This window comes from Podarcis gaigeae (assembly GCF_964106915.1).
Source record: "Podarcis gaigeae genome assembly, chromosome: 3".
Lineage (NCBI taxonomy): Eukaryota > Metazoa > Chordata > Lepidosauria > Squamata > Lacertidae > Podarcis > Podarcis gaigeae.
This window is the reverse complement of record NC_139680.1, coordinates 78,720,409-78,738,689: the sequence shown is the minus strand read 5'-3', so window position 1 is coordinate 78,738,689 and position 18,281 is coordinate 78,720,409. Positions and strand designations below refer to the sequence as shown.

The 18,281-nt window shown below is 39.4% G+C and overlaps 1 protein-coding gene across 40 annotated transcripts in view; it reads left to right on the top strand.

Moving 5' to 3' along the window:
• Positions 1–14,255, top strand: part of CEP170 (centrosomal protein 170) — a 76,480-nt gene extending 62,225 nt beyond the window's left edge. For 12 of the 40 annotated variants that reach the window (XM_083732080.1, XM_083732074.1, XM_083732082.1 and 9 more), the window contains 7 exons: positions 726–960; positions 2,035–2,212; positions 4,577–4,744; positions 7,164–7,252; positions 10,075–10,168; positions 10,860–10,911; positions 11,834–14,255. In XM_083732080.1, the coding sequence (XP_083588206.1) occupies positions 726–960; positions 2,035–2,212; positions 4,577–4,744; positions 7,164–7,252; positions 10,075–10,168; positions 10,860–10,911; positions 11,834–12,120 (1,103 nt within the window). In that variant the 3' untranslated portion in view covers positions 12,121–14,255. The remainder of the gene's footprint in view (positions 1–725; positions 961–2,034; positions 2,213–4,576; positions 4,745–7,163; positions 7,253–10,074; positions 10,169–10,859; positions 10,912–11,833) is intronic. The other 28 variants (XM_083732061.1, XM_083732083.1, XM_083732070.1 and 25 more) reach the window with 5 other exon arrangements.
• The last annotated feature ends 4,026 nt before the right edge of the window (positions 14,256–18,281 follow it).

Below are 18,281 nucleotides of genomic sequence, written 5' to 3'. Positions count from 1 at the left end.
CCTTAGGTTGTTTGGGCACTGTTACATTTCCAAGGACTTGTATTTATATTAGTCTGGACAGCCTTTTCGGGGGGAAAGAGGAGGGGTGGACAAGAAAAGGTTTCCTGCAGCCCTCAACATCTGACTGAAAATGAGCATTTTGCCTGCTATTGTTACTCCTCTTCCTCAGGAAAGTAACATTAGATTATTATTTCAAGTTCACTATGCTCTTACAATGTTTGGTGGATGTCACCTAATGTTTCAAAATTGAATTTCAAATTCAATAGACTTGATATTTCCACCCCCCTCTGGCAACTACACTACTTCAGTTATTTGTACTCAATGCCTATATTATCTCATGGAAAGTTAGGCTTTTTGACAATGGGAAAAATTTGCAGAAAAAGTACGACTCACTGTGTTGGAAAGTGACAATGAATTGGGCCCTTGTTCTGATATATATATATATCATGCTCTTAGATAGAAGACTAGTAGCGTTCCTAACTTATTAACTCACCATTGTACAAAGAGCTTCCTTTTTCACATTTTTGTAAATTAGCATTTATTATTTAACACAATTTTAGTAGCTTTCTTTTTATGCTATAGTCAGCAAACACTTTTGTATAAGGTATTTTGGGTTTGGAATTAAGCAACTGTTGTGTTGTCATGATGTTTCTTAAATCTAAAATCATTTTATTCCTTGCAGTAGATACAATAATAATTCTTTTTTAATAATTAAACTAATTTAGTAAATTCAAGATGGAGGCGCTTTCCTACTGATTATGCTTCCACCTCGGAAGATGAATTTGGATCAAACCGTAACTCTCCTAAACATGCCCGTCTACGTACTTCTCCAGCCCTGAAAACTACTCGATTGCAGAGCACAGGGACACCAACGCAAAGTAGCAATATCTTCAAGCATAGGATAAAGGAACAGGAAGACTACATTCGAGATTGGACTGCCCATCGAGAAGAAATAGCAAGGTTGGCTTTCAAGGGATGATTACTTGGTTTAAAAACAGCATCTTATCGGTTAAATCAATGACCATTACGAAATGTGTTTTGTTTTGTAACTGGGTTTATACTCAAACAAAATTGATTTTCTCTACCACAGAAACTTACTTTACTGTCAGTGAAAGATACTATCATAGTGTTCCTGATTGCAGCCCTAAATTCCCCAATTGTCATAATGGGTTTCACAAATGTGTACAAGTAGCTCTATTTAACATTTACTTAGTGCCAGTATGTTGGGACTTCGTTGATAGAATCCTAGAACTGTATAGCTGGAAGCACATCGATTTCCCCAATGGAGGTTTGCCCCCTGCCCTCCTTATCCCCCTTAAAATTGACTGAGGGGGTGTTTCAAGAACCCCCAGAACAGTGCAAGTACAAGTAGCTACTATTTAACATTTACTTAGTGCCAGTATGTTGGGACTTCGTTGATAGAATCCTAGAACTGTATAGCTGGAAGGGACCGCAAGGGTCATCTAGTCCAACCACCAGCAATGCAGGAATCTCAACTAAATCATACATGACAAATGCCACCCAAATCACACATGACAAATGCTTAAAAACCTCCATGGAGGCGAGTCCACCACCTTCCAAGGTAGCCCATCCCACTGTTGGACAGCTCTTATTGTCAGAAAGTTCTTCCTGATGTTTTGTTGGAATCTCCTTTCTTGTAACTTGAATCCATAGGTTTGGGTTAATTATTAGCTTATAAGCCATTGCAGTTCTCCTTGGTTGAAACTATAAACTGTAATGACCCATTTGCACATGGTAAGATGTACATCCCTGGATTTAAAATGTTGAGATGCATTTTGTTCAATTACAGCAGAAGAATGTTGGAGTCCTTGCACAGCAAAGTTTCTTAGGTGCTGTTCTTGTAGCTGCCAGAGCAACCAAAGCTGGAAGTTATTTTAAACACTCTTACCTATGATAGTTATGATTAGAAGAAAATACTCAAAACAGTAGCATGTTTCATATTGTAAGGAACAGCAACTTTGAACTCTGAGGTTTTTTATTTGGGATCAATTATGCTGTGTTAACTATTAACAGGATCAGTCAGGACCTGGCTCTCATCGCACGTGAAATCAATGATGTAGCAGGAGAGATAGATTCAGTGACTTCATCAGGCACTGCTCCTAGTACCACAGTAAGCACTGCTGCCACCACCCCTGGCTCTGCCATAGACACTAGAGAAGAGGTAGGAGATCTTCATGGAGAAATGCATAAGGTTCTTTCTTTTCTTTATTTCTTTTGCTTTATCCTTCTGACATAAGTTTAATTATTTCCACCTGTGTGTGCATGAATCTCCATATTCTCAGCATACCCTTCCTTTAATTTTAAGATTGTTGCCTATTAAAAAAAATTAATCCCAGTGGTTAAAATGGCCAATGCAAGAACAGTCATATTGTGAATACCGTACATGGTCGGTTTTTCTGTTTACTTTGAACATAAGACCTTTTGCTTGTTTCTTTGTCATAGCCTCAGATGCAAGTGAGTAGTATCTCAATGCTCCCTAGTAAAGAGAAAGCATTAGAGATTTGTCTATATGCAGGTATTATAAAATACTATGTGTAAGGTGAGATACTTTGCATTTTCATTGGTCTTAGATGGCCCTGAATGTTACCGATCTTTTAAATGATTCACTCACTGAGTTGAAGTTCCCCTCCCTAATATATTATTATTATTATTATTATTATTATTATTATTATTATTATTAATTCAATTTATAAGCCATCCTTCCTAATTATAACAATTGTCATAAACATTTAAATTAGCATGATTTCATGCTGTCATACATTTCTCTGACATGCTGTTTCTATATGCAAAACTTGCATGTTCAGGTCAATATTGCGACCACCAGTGAGAGTATTTTAAAATATAAAGTCAACTCTTTTTAACAGTATTACTGTTTGTCTTTTTTTAACTATTTGGTTTGATTTCAGGGTTGGCAGTTTCCTGGGAAGATGTATTTTAAGGCGCAAGCCAGTAACACACCACCATAGTAACAAAAAGCTACTGAGAAAAATTTAGCAATTGGATAAAAGTTCTTTGTTAGAGCAGCCTCCATTTAACTTCTAAGTGTGAGGGTTTGTTTCAACAGTAATTTGGAATTCTCAGATATGGAAAATGTAGGCAGGATACAACTAATTAGTCCTGTCAGCAGAAGTCCTGTGCAAGCACATCCATTTCCCCAATGGAGGTTTGCCCCCTGCCCTCCTTATCCCCCTTAAAATTGACTGAGGGGGTGTTTCAAGAACCCCCAGAACAGTGCACAGGGGAAAGGAGAGGGAAATTGTTCCATCTGGCAAGCTAAAATGCTTGCCCTGATGGAACGATTGCCTTAGCACACCCACTTCACTTTTCAATAGGTAGAACAATGAAGGAAAAACAGAATAGAGTTACCAGCTACCAACTGCGGAGTAGTCAAATACATGTTGAACCATTTACAAAACACTCCTACAGCTTGGTCATTGGCACAGAATCACTCCCATGGCTGATCTAATGTAAACAATGTAAAGTTAACTAAAGAGACTCGGAAGTCCTGTGGCAGCTTCCACCAGCAAAAAGTCCTGGGAATATAGAAGTCTCAACTCATAGAAGCTGCTGCTGAGAAAGCCTTTTCCAATTTTAACACTGTTCCCAAAGAGTAGACCAGTCACGTGAGCTGGTGATTTGACTATCTGAACCAGCTATAAGATCAGATTCTGACGAGATAACGTATTTGTAGAGACAACAACGAGAGAGAATCCATATTTGTGTCTGACTCATATATGTGGGATAAAAGAGAGAAATGAGAAACAAGGTTTTGTGTTATTACTAAGGTTTTTTCCCCATTACTGAGCATTGACAAATTCAAGTGAATAATCAGCTGGCTGGAATTTGAAAATGCCTCTAGAACACAACATTTAGGGTTTATGAGTAGAGTTTATTTTATTTTTCTCAGGTAGTGGATGGGTGGTGGTAAGCACTAAATCCCAAGATTTAATCTAGTAAAAACAACCCTTTAAATGCTAAATTCAGTGCCAACCCTGGATGTTTTCTGTTCACCTGTTGTGTTGTTCCTCTTGATTTATTTCAACTTCTTGTACATAAGCCTTGGTTAACAACATTATGTTCTATGTACATTTTTGTGAGTAGCAGGATATGTTTTGTGTGTAAGTGGTGTAATTTTTATTATGTTCATGTTGGTTTCTTTTTATTGTTTCCTAACCATGCTACTAAGCTTCTGCTAATGTAAATATGCATTTTCTCTGAGTTAGATAATGTGAACTTACATCTTTACTAAATAAATATGAGTCCCCTTTCTCTTTTGTTCTGCAGTTATACACCACTATTTCATTTGTAACCTTAATATCTATTTCTGTGCATTCATAACTAAAATAATTGCTGATGTTTTGGCAAAATTAAATGATTTTTTCTTTTTGTTTTCTAATATACAAGTAAATCGAATACTCCAGTTATTATTTTGATTTCTTCTGTTCTTTAGTGGCAAACCCATCTAAACTGACGAGCCTCCTAATGCACCTCTCTGGTTGGTTTTAAAGTGAAGCTTTCTCACTAATTATATATATATATTTAATTTTTTTTTCAGCTAGTAGACCGTGTATTTGATGAAAGTCTGAACTTCAGGAAGATTCCTCCAGTGGTAAATGCAAAAACACCAGATGGCAACCCTCGACCTAATGATTCCAAACCACAGACAACAGACCTACCTGAGCCCCCCACAATTACACGTCGGCGAACCTGGAGTAGGGATGAAGTAAGTATTGTCCATGCCTTTACATAAAGAGCTGAGTGAAAGGCCCAGGGAGCCAATAACTTTCCTGTTTGAACATTAAGTACCAAAGCTACCTTATGAACTTCCTCTATAAGGAAGAGACATCGCTCATCCCCCGCACCCCTTAGGCAGTTTCTAGTGAGACAGAGGCAGGGATTTGGAGTTAGTGAGGCAGAAGGCTGAGGAGGAAGACAAATTTGGGGTGAGGTGTTGGGTTTACGTAGTTCATTTTATCATTTTATATTCCATTGTTCTTCCTAGGAGCTCAAAGTAGTTTAGGTGGGATTATTCCATATTACCCCCGGAACAATTATGTGAATTGAGTTAGCTAAGAGATAGTGACTGACCCAAGATGCATTTTGAGCTTCACAGCAGAGTGAGAATTTGAACCCCCATGAGCCTAAATTTAGCTATTCTTATTTGTCATCTTGCTTTGGTTCAAGTATAGAACTGCCTAGCACTGTCTTGCGTATTATTTTTTGCTGCTCTTGATGTTTGTGTTTTATTATGAAAGTACAGACTGGGAAGATTATCCCTAGTCTCACAAAGAAAAAGCTCAGTGTGGCCCAATGTAAGCATCAGTGAAAACAGGAAACATACTTTAGAAACAGTGGAAAAGACCAGACTGTGAACCAAAATGTAATGAAATGGGAAATAACTGTGTGCTAGCATCAAATCATAATATCGTGAGACCAGTGGCAATATTGTGAGACCAGTTCGCAGAATGAAGCTTTCCCACCACTGCCCACTGTGCCCCTAAAAAGCCATACTTGAGGATTAGGGGTCCGTCAGAAGAATGTTGTATGGGGAGCTGTGGCAGCAGTGTCAAAATTGGCAAAGTATGATATCCAAGTCAATATGTTTGAGACAACAATGAAAAAGGCCACAACTTTTATTGATTATAGCCAACCATGCTTGCTTAGGCATAGGGCAAAGTTCCAGTCATCAGACAGCCGTAATGCTAACCAGTACCACCACCCAGCTTAGGTACATAATGACATGAACCAGTAGTGTGGTCCATTCTGTGACACTGGTGTGTGACCAGCATGCCGGCTCCTACGACAGCCTAGGACATGGGTAGGCAAACTAAGGCCCGGGGGCCAGATCCGGCCCAAATGCCTTCTAAATCCGGCCTGTGGATGGTCCAGGAATCAGCATGTTTTTACATGAGCAGAATGTGTCCTTTTATTTAAAATGCATCTCTGGGTTATTTGTGGGGCATAGGAATTCGTTCATTTTTGTTTTAATTCAAAATATAGTCCGCCCTCCGCCCCCAAGGCCTGAGGGACAGTGGACCGGCCCCCTGCTGAAAAAGTTTGCTGACCCCAGCCTAGGACCTTCAAGTGACACCACAAGATCCTTTAAAGGGGACCCCACAGTGGGGAGCACCACAAGAGCAAGGCACCTGAGCTCACCACCAAAAAGATAGATGCAACAAACCACACAGTGCCAATGCCAAAGTGTCTTGCCAGGCCTCCTAATGATGTCCTAGGTACGAATCCCAGAGGGTTTAGCAGTACTGTACACTGGCTACGTAAGTGGGCCCAGAATATTATCTTGCTCCCTCCACATCTCTACATGAAGGGCACAAAGAAAAGCCCCTGGTGAGTGGGCTCCAGAGCATGATTCAGCAGGCATTCCATTGAGTTTTGTATGTGTTTATTTTCTGCTGGCCATTGGATAGTTCACAGTTGGATTGAATACAATGGTATCTTGGGTTACATACGCTTCAGGTTACATACGCTTCAGGTTACAGACTCCACTAACCCAGAAATAGTACCTCGGGTTAAGAACTTTGCTGCAGGATGAGAACAGAAATTGTGCTCCAGCGGCAAGGCGGCAGCAGGAGGCCCCATTAGCTAAAGTGGTGCTTCAGGTTAAGAACAGTTTCAGGTTAAGAACGGACCTCCAGAACGAATTAAGTCCATAACCAGAGGTACCATTGTATGTTTCATTATGTAGCTCACAGAGCAGATTCTTCCCTTGTTCAATTGCAATACATTTTGATTCACATTTCAACTTTTTCTGCACATTGTTTTGTTTATTGGAAGTTGTCTTATTTTACAAACATTTACTAATACTAACAATAAATTTATAAAATACTGATAACAAATACCAGGGAATTGAATCTAGCCAGCTGAAGTCAGTGTTATTTTTCCATTTATGAATGCGCTTTTATATTGCAATGAAAGCTATGTTTATGGCTAAAGACAATTTTCATATATTGACAAGTTAAAAATTTGAATATTGTTCTGTGCTCCAACTAAAGTAAATTGGAAGTATATGACATGAGAATAATCGCTTAGGAAGAAAAAGCCATGATATTGTCACTTACATTTTTAGAAGGTGATCTAGAAACTGTATTATTTAAATGAACAATTGTCTTTTGAAACTCTTTCAGGTTATGGGAGATACCTTGCTGTTGTCCTCAGTCTTCCAGTTTTCCCGGAAGATTAGACAGTCTATAGATAAAACAGCTGGCAAAATAAGGTAATCTGTGCCCTCATCAGTAAAATTCTCTTGCAAAAAATATTATTAAAATGTTTGTGTCCTTTTGACTGCAGATCATGTTCCATTAAAATCCATGTAAAATCATTGGTTTAATAGGAAGAAATTGGCCCTTCTTATTATTAGCAGTAGTACTGGTATTTTAAAAATTGAGCTATTAACAATGAACTCATTTTCACAGGGGAAGGGGGGCATATAGTGTTAAAACAATATTCTTGTAATGTGCAGTGACTGGCTAATAATAATAATAATAATAATAATAATAATAATAATAATAATTTTTATTTATTTATATGCCTCCCATCTGGCTGGGTTGCCTTTGTGGCTCCCAACAAAAAACAATAAAAGCACAATACAACATCACACACTAAAAACTTCCCTGAACAGGGCTGTCTTCATATGCTGGCTTCACTCAACTTTGCAGTGGGAAAAGTGGGGTGTGTCCCCCCCATTTCCCTCAAAATCTAATAATCAAGTCACATTGAGAACATCTAAGAGGACCATGCCAAGTGCAAAATAATTGAAAGGAGAAGAACCAAATGGGATTTTTCAGATAGGGTTTACTGGGAAGGCTGCAAAAACAAAATAAATTTCTCAGCTAATGCTTTGCAGGGTATGTAAGACCTAGAAAAAGAAATCCCTACACTAAGTGTAGAAAGGTTATAAATGATAGATTATGAAGAAAGTAGTGAGCCAAATGCAGGACCAAGTAAGGACACATGTATGCAAATATACACCATTTTCAGGTACTGTATGTGTGAGAACTTAAAACATTTTCCTCAAATTTTCAAAAAAAATACAGCAAGAAAATATGGCCTTCTTATTCCCATTACTAATTTTAGTCAAAATAGCACTGGAGGAAAACTGCTTCTATATGGAACAGAGGGGAGTTGATCCTTCACATTTGCTCAAATCCAGAACCAGTGTTACGAAAATAAAAGTAGTACTTGTCTGTATAACGTGTTTAACTACACGAGTTTTAAAATAAATGTTCATCTTTTCAGTTTTAATTCTCTAACTATGAACTCTTTGCCAGAAACTTGAAAAACTATTCTGATACTCTAATTCCTACTCGTTTATTAAAAGTATTTTTATATCTCATGAAAATGTTTGAAATGTGCTTTGTTCATTGAAACTTGTGAATGGCATTTTAAACCAATTATCCTGGATTGCTCAGAATAGCCAAAAGATAATTTCAGTCAAGTAAGTCTAGCCTAATTCAGACCTAGCACTTATTCCTGGAGTTATGTGAGTTTCTCAAGATATTTTGCACTACTTTTTGACAAAGAGGCGTTTTTTTCTTGTGATTAAGGGATGGTCATGACAGAGGTATATAAGATTGTGTATGTTGTGGGAGAAAGTGGATCCTGTCTCTTAATACTGGTGCACAGGGACATGCAGTGAAACTTAATGTTAGAAGATTCAGAACAGACAAGAAAGTTCTTCACAGCACATTCCATAGTATCTGCTATTACGAGATGCATTGATGGCCATTAAGCTGGCTTTAAAGGGGGCCTAGACACATTCATGTTTAATAGACTATTGTATTTTAATATTTTGTTGGAAGCCGCCCAGAGTGGCTGGGTATAAATAATAATAATAATAATAATAATAATAATAATAATAATAATAATAATTATTATTATTATTATTATTATTATTATTATTATTATATAAAAGCCTTGTCAATGAACACTAGCCAGGGCTTTTTTTCAGTTGGAACTCTGTTCCAGCACCTCTCAGGTGGGGGCACCATTGCCATTCTAAGTGAACAAGGGAGGCGTTCATGGTGAGTTCTGGCACCTCTTTTCCTAGAAAAATAGCAGTTCTGCCGCCTCCACTGTTGGAGGCAGTGTGCCTCTGAATAGGTGCTTCTGGGAACTGCAGGTGAGGAAAGGAATCTTGCAATCGGAATATGTTTGCAGGCTTCCCATGAGTAACTGGTTGTCTGCTGAGTGAGTGAAATGCTGCACTTGATGGTCCTTTCACCTAACGTTCTTTGCTATGCCCAGGTGGACACTATCCCGAATTTCAACTTCCTACCTAGCAATCTAAACTTAGCTTCCTAGAGCATATGACCACAGCACATCATTGGTGCTGACATGCGCCATGGCAGCTGAGTCTTCCCAGGCACTGTCATCCACTCTATCTAGATGAGGCATGACCTCCACAACTTTTATATCAAGCGGGCTAGTCACCATGAAGTGTACACCCCCATCACAAGCCCAACTCTCTGTTTTTCTAATGGTCAAATTTCCTATTGGCACCAGTCCTTGGATATATGTATCATGAAAGTCTATCAGTTTATCCCCTAAGGAATTGTTCCCTCCTCCTATGGAATGCGCCCCACTGCTCCTATCTCCATTTTTATTAGAGAGTGCATTCCCAGCTCTCTACCCATGAAGTCCTGTGTCAGTCCCAGCAAGGTCAAAAGAGATATTCCTCTTTTCACCTTGCCAGTACTTCCATCCTCCAGTTTCCTAGAGTGCTGGAAGTACAGCCACTACGAAGTAGTTTGTTACAAAATATGGAAAACATTTGGAATGTTTAGATTTGTCTGTGTGCGTACTCTGAAGAGAAAATGACAACAGGGTAAAAATTAATTGCTCCGTCATTTTGTCTCCCCTGCAAGTAAGAGGAAGAGCAATATAGGCTTGCCACAAGACTGTAAATGCCCATCTTATTTTGAGTTGCGTTCAATTAGAATTTTTAAGGCAGGTGGTGATTTTTTTTATTGTTAGGCAGTCATGCAAGTCTTTATAGCATAAGGCTTATAATCACTCTTCTGTGCTTTTTGGCTACAGAGTCTTGTTTAAGGACAAAGACCGAAATTGGGAAGACATTGAAAAGAAGCTACGAGCTGAAAGTGAAATCCCAATTGTGAAAACATCAAGCATGGTAGGATGAAATAATAATTGTCATTCTCAAGTAAGAATGTTGAAAAGGGGAAGCAGTCCTCAGCTGCTGAAGGTTTAAAGATGATCGATTTTGGATGCTTTTTCACTAAGAGTGGCTGTAGCTGAGTGGCAGAACATCTTCCTTGCATGCGGAAGATCCAAGGTTCAATCCCTTGCATTTCTAGGTAATGCTAGGAAAGACTCCTGCCTGAAACACTGCAAAGCCAATACCAGTTTGTTTAGGCAAACCTGAATGAGGTAGACCAGTTCCTTATAAAACAGCTTCTAATGTACCTGAGAATATAGCCGCTTTAAAAGTTCTTCACCTTGTTTTAAGTCTTTATTTAATTAATAAGTTGAATTTATATCCCACCCTTCCTCTCAAAGGAGCCCAGGGTGGCAAACAGCAAAACAATACAATATACAGACAGATATATAGATGCAGCCAAACCACACACATAGGGTGTGTGTGTGTGTGTGTGTGTGTGTGTGTGTGTGTGTGTGTGTGTAACAGGCTTTGTGTCTTCGCCATGAAGTCTGATGAAGGTGCACAATAGACAGCTGTTATGCACATAAACTACTTGACTTACATTCTCCGTAACATATATACAATCATTAATGTAATGTACATACTGTGAAAAAATGTGGCTTTTCCCTTAATGAAACCTAATGCTTTTCATGTGTTGATGCAGGAAATATCATCAATATTGCAAGAACTGAAGAGAGTTGAGAAGCAGCTACAAGGTATTTAATATTATATACTGTTGTTGCGAACATCAGTGTTTCCAAAATACAAATAATTTTGTTTTGTCGGGCTTTTGATTTGATTTTTTTTAAAGTTACAATCCTACAGAAGTTATAGAGGATATTGAAAGAGACAAGGGGATGAAAAGAATGATAGATGAAAAGAATAGATAACCCCACTTTTAAGGTTTTCTATTCAGTTACGAGGCGAGAATCAATAGTGACTCAACCCTACTGCTCTCTGCAGGAGTCCCTTCTTTCTTTTCTCCAGACCTTAGTTTTTGCTATAGACATAGTAGTGGAAGGCCTGTCAGTGTGCTACTGGGCAAATAGTGGATCTCACAATAGATTGTTATATAGGTGGGAAAGGTCTTCTTGACTCCACAGGTGACTGTTCAGTTTGCAGCTGCCCCCCCCCCCGGCAACTGACAGGAGTGCGTTGCTATGACTACAGGGAGTACCACTACCCATCCTTGCTTCTTCAATGACCACGGACACAGTTCCTGTCCTGCCATCCAAAGCCCCTCCTTCCCCATGTTTCTGTCCCTAGAGAACTTTGCATAAAGCTGATTAGGTTTTATCCTTAAGAGAACTTGAAATATTGCCCTCCATCATAAGAAACTCTGGCACCAGGAGTGGCCTGCTCACCAGGATACTACAGCCTCCCAGCAGCAGTATCTATGCCACTTATCAGGAGGGGCAAGGTTGGGGCTGCAAGAACACTGTGGCAAGAGCATCTGATTGGATACACCAGTGCATTCACAACCTCCCTGTCACCTTGCCCCCCCCCTTCCTGGTACATGAAAGCAACACCCTGGGTGGCTATTGAAGTGGCTCCATCCCACGAGATGAGCTGTTCCTGAATGAAAAAAATTGCTAATAGTGATTTTTCACCAACCTCTCCCTCTCTTTCTTTATTCAGTGATAAATTCAATGATTGATCCTGATGGGACATTGGAAGCAATGAGCAATTTGGGATTGGCGAGCGCTGTCCAAGCAGCTCAGCCTAAGCAGAAGTCCAGCTCTGTTTCTCAAGGTGCCCATCCTCAGATCCAGCCAAACTGCCAGCCAGAAGCAAGAGCTGTTCGACCCACCATTGCCCCAGCCTCAACTGAACTTGGCAATGTTGAATCTGAGCATGATTTCAGCATACATTTCAATCGGTTCAATCCAGACGGAGAGGAGGAAGATCCAACTTTGCGTGAATGACAACATGCTATCAGAACTTTTAGTACTGAATGAGCAGAATTCAATGAAAGAGTCCTAGCATCATCGTTCAAAAAGTAACAAAAAGTTTGGTAAAAGGGCCATTGCTTTGTTATACCAACTACTTAGCGGTGATGCTTTGGATGTCGCACACCTCCTCACTCATTAAGGTAAAATTGGTATTGACATAGAACGCAGTTTGTGGTAATTGTATGGGCTTTGCAAGCACTTATTTTGAACCTTTCCCTCCATAGTTTACTTAGTTTCAGCAGACTGTTAAAATGATATGCAAGCAGATGAAAGTCCAGCATTATTAAATTTCTGAGTCTCCTGTGCCAAGCTGATTTGTGATTAAACCTCTTCACTCAAATTTGTATGAAATTATTGATCATTTAAACTTGATTCTGAGTAAGGGGATCTAAATTAGGATATCCTGCATCTTAATACCATGACACGTTACAATATAAGGAGAGACCGGCTTGACAATGCATTCATTGTTGCATACTGAAGATTTCAAACCATTGTGATTTATAGAACTTCATTGCTATGTAAATTGTCATGAGGTTTACATGAATATTATGTTTGCACTAAGAATTTGGTGGGAGTTGAAGGTGAACATATCAGTATCAATAGGGGCTAATAACTTGGATGTACATAGAAAAGTGATCATAACTGTCCTTAAAGATGACACCACGACAATGGCGCAAATCCACCTCCCAAAAGTCTAGATTTGGCCCTTGCTGATCCTGTTCAATATGTCTTTTTGATGTTGATGAGAATGAAATGTCATCATTTTGGAACTATGAAACCAGTTTAAATGTATAGCTTTGTAAGTCTATTCCTTTAAATCCTTTCTCATGCTGTGTCACCAAGGTCAAATAAAAATGCATTTATAAGTGCTCCTTGAGATGATCATGAGTTGTAAAATTTTCTTCAAAAGATTTGGAGATAGAATAGTGATAATCTGGTCAATAGACTGACTCCAGACATCCAAATTGTTCATGTTTTTTCCTGTAGACTCTCTAGTAAGTCTCTGTCTTATATGTTATAAGAATTTCTGGAAGAAAACTGCTAATGTAGCCCTTTTGCTTATAATGCTTAACAGCAAAGCTAACAAAATATCTCATATAAGCCTATTTATCTTTAAAGTGGTCCCTGTAACTTAACTTTCGGAAATAATAACAAAAGTAAATAACCCTATATTTCCAGAACACTGTAATTTCAAGATCTTCTGTTAAATGCAACTAAGAACTGGAAGTTTCCTGTTTTTGCATCAGTCTATATATTAAGGTTACAAATACAATTTTGAAGCTTTTATGAAATAGTCTTTAATATTTCAGCAATAATCTTATGTGTCACTTGTTTAAAACTACTTTTTTCCTGTACAATTTTTAAACTGTACAGGATTTTGGAAGTCATTGCAAAGTTTGACCAACTAAATATACGAAAACATTTTTTGTAGAGATATAAAAATAAAAAACCCCAAAACCCTGTTGTATATTGGCTTTAGTTTTGTTTTTTTGCTTTAAAATTGGAAACTGCCTCTTGTCAAACTCTGTGTCCCGCTCACTATTGACAGAGATCAGGAAAACACTTGTTTACAGATGCTGTCAAAATTTAAACTGGTGTACAACAAAATACATTGAGAGCAGTTACAAGGTTTTGGCCATCATCATTTCTCATTTCAGTGCTTGGGAGAAGAACCACAAACACACCTATGTGGGAAAATAGGAAACAGATATGGAAAAATTAAACATTTACACTCTTCAAACAATTGTTTTTATTTTTTCAGAGGTTTACACCTTTTGTGTTCTGTAATAAATGTTTGCATTTATAATGTTCTTTGTATGAATGCATACTCCTTATTTATTTTTTTGTTACATTTATTATATATGTTACAAGCATTTACAGCTCCATTTTTAAATAAAGTGTTTCTGGAACTTTATACAATAACTTGATATACATGTGTGATTAACTGTGTGAACCAGTAAATGTTCATGATGTGCTTTGAATCAAGTTCAATAATTATGAAGGGATATTTTCCTAAATGTACTGTGTGTTTTGTGTCTGAGAATTAATTTTGCTGAATTTTGGACAATGTTTGTGCAAAGGACAATAAAACCACTTTAATTCTACAATAGGTGTTCATACAGAGATCTGTAGAAGTTAAAAACAATGTACATGTAGCAATACCAGCTTGCATATAGACAAATCCTTACTCCTTTTGCAGGGAAAATTTCATTACATAAACAAAAGGTGCAGAGTAGGGGCATCTGTACTTCTGGTTCTCTTTCCCCCTCCTCCCTGACAATTGTAGCTCCCTGTAGCATATCCTGCACTATTCAAGAATATGGGAACTCCCTTTCTGTGAACAGAGTTCTGCTCATAGTTTCCTGGGTACCCACTGCAGAGTTGGGGGTGCGAGTGAAATATGGCAGTATGGCTAATTAAAGCTTGGTAATCCCTCTGTGATTGTTTTTATTACATAAATCTAGATGAAAACATCTTAGGTTTCCTGTGCTAGTGGTGGGCAAAGGCTCCTGGCTCAGCTTGTTATTAGTATAGAGCATTCTCAGGGGAAAAAAATCCAGATTGTTTGCTGTTTTTAATAATGAGACAGGAACTCTCCATTGGTTGTCCTACTCCCAGAATGTGCTGCCAAGAGGGATTTATAGAGGACTATTGGAGACTGATTAAAGCACCAACCTCATTTTTAAGGTCTGGATGCTTCAAATGGCATTGATTCTCTGAAGCGAGTCTGAGAAATGGAGTTTTCAGTACCTCCTAACTAATTCCTTTGAGCCAGGTGCAACTGGGAATGTCATTGCCCAGACTTCTTGGAGATGATGGGCATTCTGTTTGAACATCTAGGCCATTCAAATGATATACTGGCCTCGGTCCAGTATATCTGAAGGAGCGTCTCCTCCCCCATCGTTCTGCCCGGACACTGAGGTCCAGCTCCGAGGGCCTTCTGGCAGTTCCCTCACTGCGAGAGGCCAAGTTACAGGGAACCAGGCAGAGGGCCTTCTCGGTAGTGGCACCCGCCCTGTGGAACGCCCTCCCATCAGATGTCAAAGCGATAAACATCTACCTGACATTCAGAAGACATCTGAAGGCAGCCCTGTTCAGGGAGGTTTTTAATATGTGACATTTTAGTGTATCTTTTATCTTTGTTGGAAGCCGCCCAGAGTGGCTGGGGAAACCCAGCCAGATGGGCGGGGTACAAATAATAAATTATTATTATTATTATTATTATTATTATTATTATTATTATGCTGCTGCTTCCCTGCTTTTGGGACCTCCTTTTCACAAGGGTAAGTTTGGGGAAAGAAAATGGCTGCTGGTGGCACTCTGTTTATGAAATGCCCCACCCCCCAAAAGGCTCACCATATTTTAATTTTCTTTTAGTTATTTAAAGTATTTGCATCTTACTCCGTAAAAAAAAAGGCTCCCACAGAAGCTTAGAGATCTCTAAAAAAAATAATTCAGTCCCTGATTCCATGCTTACAATCCAAAAATGGGCATTTTAGGCATCAGATGAAGACATTTTTCTTCTCCCAGGTCTCTAAATTTGCAACAGACGGGCATTTTTGGTCTCTTAATTCCTTGCACCCGTGTCTTTTTGCCTTCGATGTTATGATTGTTCTAGGTTGATTTTATGCTGCTGTGTTTGTGCTGACATTTGCATGTTTGTGTACTGATTTGTATTGTTTAGAATTGGTTCTCATTTATATTATTTTGTACTTCTAATAACGCTGTAAACCACCCAGAGGATTTAAGTAGTGGATGGTATACAAATATAACAGTAATAACAGCAACAATAATAAATAATGGCCAGCACAAGCTCATTTTGAGCTAGCCCTGAACTTGGAGTTTGCCATAATTGAGCCTACTTCCATTAGAGATGTTGGCATAAGCACGACTTCTTATTTTCAGTCCTAGAAGCTACTACACTGGCTTTAGGGTACAACCCGCATATAGACTCTATATGCATAACACAGACTGCAAAAGGCATGGTTGAGATCATGCATCCATCCTAAATATTATTTAAACAGCCTATGATGGGGAAATATTAGTTACCTGCAAATGCCTTTCTTTTCATTTGTCCAGTTTGTTGGGGTGGGGATATCCTAACAGTAAATCTAGCACACTGGAGAGGGTGCTTAAGTTTTATCTACCAACACCATAGCTTCTCTTACTCAGTTCCAGGCATTTTCTGCCTCATTCCTGACTTCGTTTTTCATATTGGAGCCAAGCGGGGGCAGTACCTGGAGTAACCATTTGTGAGGAAGTAAACCATCTATTAAGACAAACTACACCACTATAGACAGGGTAAGCACCTGGATGCTTGCCTTGACACCTTTATCTTGGGCATCAAAAAGACTGTGTGCTAACGTGGTTCAAACTCATAGTGTTATCCCCAATGGTGCTTACACTTATCTGACCAATCCTTTGATATTTTGGATACAGTATTACTGGCTAACTTTATGGCATATGTCCAGAAATCGCACAATCCATTCCTGTTTCTCCTATAGGTTATAGCAGATGGAGAATGCCCTTAAAACTCCTGGCAGGTATGCAGTGGCGTAGCGTGGGGGGTGCAGGGGGTGCCGGCCGCACCGGGCGCAACATCTGGGGGGGCACGCTCGCACTCGCAGCTCTCTGCCCCTACTGGGTTAGGGGGCGCAAATTACTTGCCTTGCCCCGGGTGCTGACAACCCACGCTACGCCACCGCAAGTATGCTCTAACCCACCATAAGGAGTTTCTCAGGGTCTTGGGTTTCACTATGTGTATTTGGACTACACATAAATGACCATGTTACACTGACTTCCTGTGTGTTGTGCCACCTTTTGGTTCTGTATTTTCATATACCTGTTAATCAAAATTTGGCTCAAAATTCAGAACAATAGCCACACTGTGCTTAATTGGCCCTGCGCTGAACTTCTGAATACTAAGAGGCAGGCATCACATCCACAGTTTCAAAGTGTATGCACCAAATTTAATGATAACGTAAAAGTTTCTATTGAATCTTAGCAACTAATAATGTTTTCAATCCGAAGGTGAGCATTATGAACCCAGAGTTTTTCTCCCGATCACTTTTAAATAAGAGCTGAATGAGAATTCCCTTCCGCTCACTAGCTTGCTGTAGAAATTAACGGATTTGTGCTAGTGCCAGGCACACCAGATTTTTACCACTCCCCACTTCCTGCTGCATGCACCTCCCCCCAACATCCGGAGGATTGAGGGAACCCACCATAGCAATATGGGCTATGGAGCGCAGAGCCAGCAAAAAAAAGTGGATCAGACATGTTTTCTGCTGGTGCAACCCACTGTGTTGTAGCTGCATTACAGGCAATAGCAAGGAAGAAGACGGAGAGATACAGATCCTTGAAAGAAATGCCACCTTCTTACTTGTTCACCTTCAGTAGAGCCAGTGCTTTGGGGGGGGGGCGCAGGGGGACGCATACCCCTAAACATTTTGTGCATCTTTGTACTTTTGTCCATTTACTGTATTTATCCCCCCCCCCCCCGATTTGAACTATAAAATGGTGATTGTCTTGGGTCAAAATGAGAGTATCCCCAAGAAAAAAAAGCACTAAGTAGAGCTAATGCCAATCAGTGGCTTTGAATATAGATTATGGTTCTAGATAAAAGAGGGAGAAAAGGAGTGGCACAGAGAGAGAGAGAGAGAGAGAGAGAGAGAGAGAGAGAGAGAGAGAGAGAAGGAAGGCAGCTCTGCCATCATTGCTTACTGTGTCAATACTGCATTAGAGGCCTCTGTAATTCATTCATTTGGCCTGCATTACATCACTGTCAAAGAGCTGGCATAAGCACAGTGTTACTCTAACATGTTCTCTTCAGGAGGGGAAAGCATTTGATCTGCAAAAAGTCCCCTCAGTTATAGTTTTTGAACCATTTTCAGAACTTGTGGATCATCTGCCAAAATTATCAACACGCTATCACCACAAAAGTGCTTTGCCCAATTGCCTTGCCATGAGGTCATGCTGTTTAGAGAGGAAGAAGAAACCACAATGAGCACACACATCAAGTTACACATTTCCCTGAATGGTGGCTGTAGTTTTTCTCCACAAGGCCCTTCTTTTACTCAAGTGAATCAAGACTGGCTGATTTTCAACAAGCCCATCCTGTTGTGAAAAAGAAA